The sequence below is a fragment of the Zonotrichia leucophrys genome, unplaced genomic scaffold (assembly GCF_028769735.1).
Source record: "Zonotrichia leucophrys gambelii isolate GWCS_2022_RI unplaced genomic scaffold, RI_Zleu_2.0 Scaffold_47_404062, whole genome shotgun sequence".
NCBI lineage: Eukaryota > Metazoa > Chordata > Aves > Passeriformes > Passerellidae > Zonotrichia > Zonotrichia leucophrys.
In genome coordinates this window covers 394659-404062 of record NW_026992252.1, presented here as the reverse complement: position 1 = coordinate 404062, position 9404 = coordinate 394659, and the positions used below count along the sequence as shown (strand labels likewise).

Here is a 9404-nt window from a genome sequence, read left to right as displayed (position 1 = left end):
GGGGTAGCTGCCCGCTATGTCTCCACCCAATTTCTTGCGTAGCCCTATCCTACTCCCTGGTGGGGTGGTGTGAGAAGCTGAAAAGGCCTTGGCTCTGTGTAAAAAAAAATCCCTGAATTCTGAACACTGTTTTCAGAACAAATGCAAAACATAGCTTCATACTAGCTACTATGAAGAAAATTACCCCAGCCAAAACCAGCACAATATGCAGGATTCTAAAGAGGACAAAGGAGGTAAATTACTTCCTGTTTCCAGCATTCTGTAATTGTGTTGCTCAGAGCTGTCTTTTACTCAGCAGCCACTACTTTTCTTCTGCTACTCTGGGAACAGGTAGACTCTAGCAGTAGGACTCTTTAAATATTTTTTTTTCTGAACATGAGCCACCTAAACAGTTTTCTCATTAGTCACTTCAAAACAACTCCAGTTAGATATCAAGAAAAAGAGTGTTCTGCCTCCAGCTAGGGGATGCTTTCCTCATTTAGGCAAGTGTTCTTTGTGCAGCTGCATGCCAAGACTTCCTAAATATGCCCTAATGCCAACTGTAATTGCATAGGAAGACTAAGAAATGCATATGTGCTTGTTAGGGGGTTCTCATTTTAGACAGGAAAAACCTGAAACAAACAGACAAAAAAAACCCGCACTGCTCTAAACAGTAACGTGCGGCTTAGGCCAGGTTCCCTGCTATACTGGGTGGGTCATGGGCGCCCCTCAGGCCGGGCCGCGCCCTACCCCCTCGCATAAGAGCTGCAAGCGGGCACCAGGAGCGGCACCGGCCCCAGCGTCCGTTCACTGCTGCGGTGGGCAGGCGAGCTCCTACTGCCTCCGGCCCCTGCAGTATCCAACGCAGCTAGGAAACCGCTTGGGTTCCGCCATGCCGCTATGTCCCAGCGGCGCTGTTCCCTCCCGACTGTTGCTCCTCCTCCTCGCTCTGTCCCAGGGCGCAGGACTGACATCACGCCCAGGGTTTCCATCCAATTAAGGGAGGAGGAGGTTGAGCGGAGTGGTAGCGTGATGGCGGTGGTCGAGAGGACGTAGGAAATAGCGACGGAGCAACAGAGCACTTACCAGGGTTCTCCCTACCCGGTTTGGGGCCCTATTGTTCAAGCCGGTGGGGGCTGCAGGCGAGCCCACTGCGTGGGGCTGTAAAGAGCCGGCGGCCCAGGCCTTGTACTGGTCGCAGGAGCAGTCTTCGACCCTAGGTTGCAGCACAGACCTCTTTGTGGAGTGTAGCGCCGTCTCGGACCAGGGCAGACCTAGGAAAGTCTGGGCGAGTGCACACACGCAGGTAGGCAGAGGCCCGCCATGGCTCTTTTCTCTTTCCCTGGTCCGGAGTTGTGCGGTGGTTGCCACTTTCAAAGATGGATGGAGAGGCGACTGGCGCTGAGAAGGAGTTGGATGCCTAGCGTGTCGCTGGGTTCCTGGAGCCGGTCTCTGTTTTCCGAAGAGGGAGGGAGGGAGCTGTGAGAATTGAGGTGGGCAGTCGGGGTTGAGCCTCTTTCGCTGAGTCCAGCGGGGTCTGTGACGAACTGGCTGGGAGGCCTTCGCTCTTCTCTGGCCATGGGGGGGCGCTGGGAGAAGCGAGCTCAGAGGACAGTGGCCGCTTTGCCAATACTTCCTGGGAGCCTTGACCAGGAGCAGCGCCTGTGCAGGTCGCGCTACCAGCAGAGGGCCATTTTCTGGGGCGGGAGGTGAACTCGCGAGAGGTAGGGAAGAAGCCCTGGCCTGGGCTCTCCTCGGTAGCTGTCAGTCACGGGAGGCCGCGACAGCGGGGTGCGGGTGGTTGGGGAGGATTGTCGCAGAGCAGGGAGTGGCCGACAAGGAGAGTTTCATGGCCACTAAAGATCTTTCCTAGGGCCCAGGGAGTACCGGTCCCAGAGGAGGCAGAGTGTTCGTACTCTGGGCGCGGGAGGGCAGCCAGCGTGCATCTTGGCCTCATTGGGCAGCCAACGGCCTATCTGCGAGGAACCACCAAGCTGCCTAGCTCGCCGCCGCGGAGGCCCCAGCCTAGCTTCGCGGCCTCTCTGGGGTTACAGGGCTCATCCCTATAACTTTTTTTCCGTCACTGCTTTTGTTTGCTGTCTGGAGTGGCCCTGGTGTCTGAGATAGTCCTTGAGTGCAGGGCTTTTACCATCCCGGTACGAGGCGGCCTCCACCTCCATCATGAGTTGAAGCTTGGGCTGTATTAGAGAGCACTTCAAGGCAGGCAACCTGCAGGCGGGCCCCTAATTGCTTTCACACCACTACATCTGTGAGAGGTGCTGCTCTTTGGCTTATTACCAGTGAGTTTATACTTGCACTCAATTTAATGTGAATCTAACTTTTTCTAGGTGCATCAGACACGGTAGAGATCTGATTTGAAGATGTTTGAAATAGTGATCACTTTATCTGTGGCATCTTGTTAGCATGATGTTGTTGAGCCATTTTTAAAAAATGGGACAGTCTATTTTCTTGACTCTACCCCCAACAGAATGTAAACTTTGTGTCTAGAACTGCTTATGATATGTGTTTTGTGCACAAAATGATTTTGCTAATCATATCTTAGAGCATTAATAGTTATAATTTTTATTTATGTGTTTGGGGAGGCTGTTTTCCTTTAAAAGTAAGATCAGGTTGTTCTTAACACAGGACTATGGCATACCAAAAGCTATTTTTCAGTTAGAAAGAAGATGCCAGATGTGACATACTCCCTTTTAGTGGTGTTATTACAGGATAAGTTATTTTCAGTATCTTTCAGTTGCAACTGCCAAAAATTTCAAATTATGTCAACATTTTTCTTTACTACTTTAGGCAATTTTGGAAAAATCTTGCAGAGAACATTTGAGTCATCTGGAAAAGAGAGTATCGAGAAGTAATTTCTTGGCATCTGCCTTCTAACCTGAGTGGACTTCTAGTTATCTTTTAAACTTGTTAATATTTACAATGAATGGGCACAGTGACGAAGATGTAAGAAACAGTAGTGGAGAATCAAGGTAAGCACTTTCAGTCCTTGGTTACATATTCTCCTGTGTTTTGTTTTTTAGAACTGGTTTCCATTTTAACTTTGTGCTAAAGCTTCCTGGTGAGCAAGTGGACTGACCATGCATTTTTACAGATGCTCAATCTGCTTGTTAAAATCAGATAGTTTAATTTAATGACTGTAGTAATCGTGTATATACCTTACATAATACAGTTTTAATTCTATTTAAGCTCTATTGGCATTACACACTTTTTCCTCAAAAGTTGTCTGAAGTGTCAAAAGCCGAAACAGATTAGATTGAAATGATAATGTAAAACTCATGTCCATCTATAGAGCGCATGGCATGCATGCATAATATGTGCTGTATAAACCCTAAACTATGCTATCTCTAAAGTTGGAACAGTGGACTGTTAATTCCAGTGAAGCTTCTTTTTTTTTTTTTTTAAATTGAGTTGTCAAAGCATTATAATGCAAAGTGTTAACTTCATGTTTGTTTTCCAAAGTGAAAGTACAGTTTTCCTAGTAGTTATCTTAATTAAAAAAAAAATAAAAAATCCACTCCTCTAATGTCACTGCTGGTGTTCTAGGATGTGTAAAGGGTTCACTTGGTTGGAAAAGCCTGGTTAGAACTTTCCTGCTGCAAGATAACAGTGAACTTGTAGGGGTGGAATTGAATTCTTGTTCAACTTAGAAGTGTTCTAGAATAAGTATCTACTGCACTAGGAAGTTAACATTTCTAAAACTGGGAATATGATGAATGCTTCAGATTTAATAAGGCAAGGTAAACTTACAAATAGAAGCTGTTGTGATCATGCTGTCAGTCTACCCATCTGTCTTGACTGCCTTCTCTTTCTGATCACAGCTTGTTGAACCTGTTAGTTGATTTCTGGAATCAGAGGTCATAAAGAAAACTGAGTTCTGTGGGCTTTGTGGAAACAGCCAGTTGGGTAAAGGGGGTAGATCTGCATTATTGCCCCAAGTGAAAAAAATCCAAGAACATAATGGCCAGCTGATCATTAAGCACATGCTGGCCATTAAGCTTGCATGTAACATAGTGTGAGTAATGGGGTGGGAAGAAGGGGGAAGAGAGAACTGTTTAGGTGATACTAGGTGTAAATTTGTAGGAAACCTATGAACAGTAAAACTAAAGAAACTTAAAAAAATACAGAGAAGTTGTTCATGTCAAGCTTTGATGTTATACCTAGAAATATTCTAGAAAGTCAGTAAACTTTAAATCTTGTGAATAATTTGTAAACTTTCTTTGTTGTGATTTCTACTTCTAGTAAAGATGGTACTTGTTTAGTCAGTTGTCACGGTTTGATGCTGGCGCAATGCCAGTGCCCCCATGAAAATACATTCTCCCTGGTGTCTGCTGTGAGATGTGACCAGGAATAGAGCAAAGCAGGCTCCAACTTAGGAATAAAGAAGAAAAACTTTATTAACCTACAACTACATGTAAAAAGAAAACACACAGAAATAATGAAAACCTTCCAAAAACACTCCTCCCCCCACCAAATTTCCAATACATCCATCCCTCAGATCACCAACTCTCAGTCCATCCCCACCCTTCAGATAATCAATTCTCAGTTCATCAAGGAGTGAGGAGTCCCACTTGTGCCATAGGCTTCCCCTGGAAACACAGTTGAGACCTTGCGTGTTTCCATTGTCACACGTGGCACCGCCTGGAGATCATTTGCCATCGTGACTCTTCCTTCCATGTCCAGTGCTTTCACCACTGCGCATAGACCAGAGCTGCTTCTAGGGTTTTCCTTTTAAGGGTGCTTTGCCCAGTTCCAAAAAAGAGCACAGTCTGTCACTTTTGGGACACCTGTCCCCCCCCAAATTTCACCCCCTGGGGCAAGGGGTCTCAAGAACAGAGATCTTCTCCTCCACTGAAGATTGAGGGCACCAACCACCCTCCTCACCCGTTGTCTCTGTTCATGCACTCCTTCACATAAGATCACTGCACTCCCTTGGCTCCGAGCCATTGCCTCCCCCTAAATGTAGTCTCTGTGTCACAGGAAAAATGGTTCTGTCCATGGCTATACAAGAAAAGTCCAGCCAAAGGCCACTCCATCACCTCCTCCCACCTAAGATTCTTCTTCACTTCTCTCGTGTGGCCCATTTCCTCTTATCTCGTCTCTATCTCTCTTCTCATTCAACTCCAGGAGGATCAGAATTTGTAAGGTTTCCATCATCCAAGAAAACGGTTAAAAACTTCAGGCTCTGCCTGTCCAGAACTCTGGCTGCCCTGCTTGGCACCTCCTCACCACATCGCCCCCCCCCCCCCCCCCCCCCCGCCTGCAATCAAATTTCAAGGTGGCACAGGCGCTCGCTCTCTCCCCGGGGGGGAGGTGGCTGCCTGATGTCTCTTGGTGCTCCTCCACCCTTCCATCCTCAGGGCCCAGGCCTACCTCACCCTGCCGGCTGGGCAGGGGGAGGTCTGAACCTTTCCCTGAACGGAACCAAGAGAAAGTTTTCCTGGGAGTTCTCTGCTTTTAACCCCGTGTTCTCAGAGGCGTATCCATGTCCTCAGTGGCCACACCAGGTGCCAATATTCAAATCTGAGCACCTATTGGTTTGACCACAGCATCTCAAAAAACTCACTTCCTTTCAAACCACAACATTAGTAAACAAATTTTAGGTTTCTTCTAGTAAGTGGCAAAATATTCCCAATTACTTACATTTAAAAAGAAACCAAAAAACCAAAACCAAACAAACCCCCCCCCCCCAACCAAAGCCAACAATAACCTTTGTCAGTTGAGTAGTGGAACATGAACAAAATAAAAATGTGACCAAAGCTAGAGTTTTGAAATTTTAGAGAGTTATAACTAAAGACATTCAATAAGCATTAACTTACTGGGGACAACCCTGATGACTTTAGCTAGGTAGCTCATTTAAAGTAGTAAAAAACTTCTTAAATACAATGTTTGAATAATACTGCATACCAAACTATGACCACTTGTAAATACCAGTATAACAAAGTTACTCAAAAGCTGTAGCAATTATCATAAGACTAAACCAACTAAATATCAAAAAAGTATTCAGACAACTATTTTAAGCAAATATCAGGAAGATACAAATTACTTATAACATGATAGTTGCCTCTGAAATAAGACTTGGTTATGCATCTTAAATTTGCTGCTGAACACAATTTAAAGCTTTTAAAAAGTTTTAAAATGTTAAATGCTCTTCCCCATATGCTTGTATCATTCAGTAACCCTGTAGCCTAATTCACAGACAGATCTTGGAAAACCTATTTGTGTGCTTGCCATTTGCTATCAAGAAATTCTTGAACGGACCTTACTTCTCTGTAGGTAAAAAAAAGAGTGTGCTCAGTAGAGGTTATAAGGAAAGTAGCTGGCTGGGATGCGATTGTACTTCTTTTTTCCAGTAAGCAGAAAGTGGCTTCTTGCACCAAGGTCCCTTACCATTGTTTATGTTCTTGAAAGCTGATGTTAGTGCAAGACACTAATTTCTGTGGATTGAATTTGCTTTGTTGATTCAATAGTCTGTGGACCATAAAAGATGGTTAAGTAAAGCCAGCTCTTTGTCAGCAAGTTTGAATTTGCTCTATAAACTCATACCTTCCACAGAAGATTAAAAAATAAGTTGAAAGCCACTATTCTAAGTTCCTGCTTTCAAGAAACCTAAGTGGGAGTTAAAAACAAAGATTCTACAAGCATAATTAAGGAAGTATTTTCATCTATTGGTTTATTTTTGGCACAAGTATGTAATACAAATTAGAAAAAAAAAAGGAAAAAGTGCATATGTAGACAGCGTGTGTATTGGGTTTGTGTTGAGGTTTTAGTAGTGGGGAGACTGCAGAGGCATCTTTCATCAGAAGAGACATGGGGCTTCTGGTGTGCTGGACAAAGCCAGTTCCAACTGGCTCCAAAACAGATTTACCACTGGCCAAACATAAGCCAATCAGTGAAGCTGGGGCACCTCTGTGATAACATCTAAGAAAGGCTGTGCAGCAGTGTGTGTAGGTGAGAAGGGAGGTAGGTATGAGGAAGAAAAATGCAAGAGAAACAGCTCTGCAGACAATTAGGTCAGTGAAGGAGGGGTGGGAGGTATTCCAGGTGTCAGAGCAGAGATTTCCTTACAGGCTGTGGAGAAGACCACTCCAGAGCAGATAACCATCCTGCAGCTTATGGAGTGCCTCATGACAGAGCAGGTGGATGTGCCCTGGAGGAAGCTGCAGCCTCTAGAGAGCGCACCTTTGGAGAGGAGGAAGCTTTCTGTCATGAACTGCAGCCCCTGGGGGACCCACACTGGAGCAGTCCATTCCCAAAGGACTGTACCCCACGGAGAGGACACATGCTGGAGCAGTTAGTGAAGGACTATGCTGTGGGAGATATCTTATGTTGGAGCAGGGGGAAAAGTGTGAAGAGGAAGGAGTGGCATATAAGCTCTTAAGAACTGACTGCAACCTCCCATTCCACAAGGGGGTTGGAACTAGAAGATCTCTAAGGTCCCTCCCAACCAAAATCATTCTATGATTCTCTCCCCACCCCTGAAGTGTGGGGGAAGAGGTAGAAAGTTGGAAATGAAGGAGTGAAAGTGAGCCTGGGAAGAAGGGGGTTGGGGGAGGAAGGTGTTTTAGTTTTGTCTTTGTGTCTCAGCATCCTACTTTATTTTTAATTGGCAAGAAATGAATTTGAGTTGTCAGTCTAAGTCAGGGAAAAGGAGAAGACTTTGTATTTCAGAATAGATGAGGACAGGAAATAACACTTCTTGGTAGCCTAAACTTAATACCCTTTGTTCCCTTTGCTTTATATTAGTGGTGATGAATAAGATGAATATCTTTCACACATATAAATCAGATTGAGTAGTTCTGTTTTTTTTTTTTTTTTTAAATAAAACAAAAGCCCACTTGAATTGTATTTGCCTAAATAAACCTACTTACAAACTTTCAGTTTTAAGAGCTTGGCATTTAGTGTCTGTTACTTCATTCTGGAAGGGGCTCTTCAAATGCGTGACCTTCCTTGGACTTCTTGTTTACTAAGATAGGGTGGACTGTCATCTCAGATGCTTTTCAAAGACCTTGCAGGAATTAATCTTTTCTGGTTTTAATGGGTTAAACTTTTATTTTGCTCAAAATAATACTGTTTCTGGTTGGGTTTTAATTGGGGGATTGTTAAGGCAGTTTAATGTAATGAATGCCCTCTAAATCAGCAGTGATAAATTATCCTCTCTTTGGTCCTTTATCAACATAGACCTTATACAGGGGTCTAAATGCTCTAACAGTGCTTTTGCAGCATGGCTTGTATAACTGTCTGTCATGAAGTTTCTCTTCCTAGTGCCTTGTATAAATTAGCTGACTTTTCCTAGTTGTGTCTTCTGATCAGGGGGACCTTTTTTAAAGAGGTAAACTAGTGAAGCTAAACCTAAAACTACTGAAAAGAACTGGTGACCCTGTGACAGAACATTTGTTTTTAATGTTTGCCAGTGATGTTTTTCTTGAAGTCTGTCTCTCCTGTCATCTCCCCAAAGCATACTCTGATTTTATTCCATAGACATTTGTCACAAATGAGTGTGTCAGGTCACTCAAAGAATCACTGGCAACGATATCAGGTTTAATATAAAAGCAAAAGCACAACAAAGTTCATTGTCAAGGTTGACTCTACTACTTACTAGATGGTTAAAGCACACTGAGAAAAATTGGACTATAATCTAAAATAAATCAATCTAAAACTAAAATCAACAAAAAATTATGTATGTGGAGGTTGGGTAAGGATAATAAAGGAATGAGGGAGAGCCTCCCATTGAGTCACAAGGTTTAGAGTGGACCCCCTTGCTAAACTTAGCCCTGGACTTGACCAACAGTTTAGGCCTAAAGGTTTAACAGCACCTAAACTTAACAGCACCTAATTGATAGCCTAATTTAAACAAATTAACAAGAGATTCTATAGAACTTAGTATAAGCACAACAGTAACTCACTTATAAGCCTAACTTACAAATCTAATGTGCTTAAGAATCTAGGAGAGCAGCATTCCTGGTACACTTGCTGTAGCATATTCACACTTGCATGCGCACAGACATAAAGAGTCTGTACAAGCTACCTCTGAAAAATTCCCCTTGAATTCAGTGAAGTACTCACTTTGGATGCACTTGCATCTTCTCAATGGGCAAAGGGTTGAGCCTTGAGGAGTGGGAGGGTATCAGCCCAGGATCCATCATCATTTGGCAGTCCTCCGAGTATGGCAAACTTGAGAGTTCACTGGCTCTCAGAGGCCCCACTCAGAGGGAGGTTGCTGGTCACAGCCCACTGCAGTCCAAGAGAGCTCAAAGGGTCTCATTTTGGACTGGTGTTTATAGGGCCACAAGAGAGTGGGCTTTAGTCATAGTAATTTTCCATCCTGGCTGCAATTCGGGTCAGTAACTTCCTTTGAAAGTTTGATAACAAAAGTGTTATTCCATTTGGGTTGTAATTCAGGCAAG

At 44.1% G+C, this 9404-nt stretch overlaps 1 protein-coding gene across 2 annotated transcripts in view; it reads left to right on the top strand.

The window, feature by feature from the left end:
* The first annotated feature begins 996 nt into the window (after positions 1-996).
* Positions 997-9404, top strand: part of LOC135460432 (chromodomain-helicase-DNA-binding protein 1-like) — a 103701-nt gene continuing 95293 nt past the window's right edge. For both annotated transcript variants that reach the window (XM_064737248.1, XM_064737247.1), the window contains exons 1-2: positions 997-1285; positions 2788-2969. In XM_064737248.1, coding sequence (XP_064593318.1) covers positions 2920-2969 — 50 coding nt within the window. In that variant the 5' untranslated portion in view covers positions 997-1285; positions 2788-2919. The remainder of the gene's footprint in view (positions 1286-2787; positions 2970-9404) is intronic.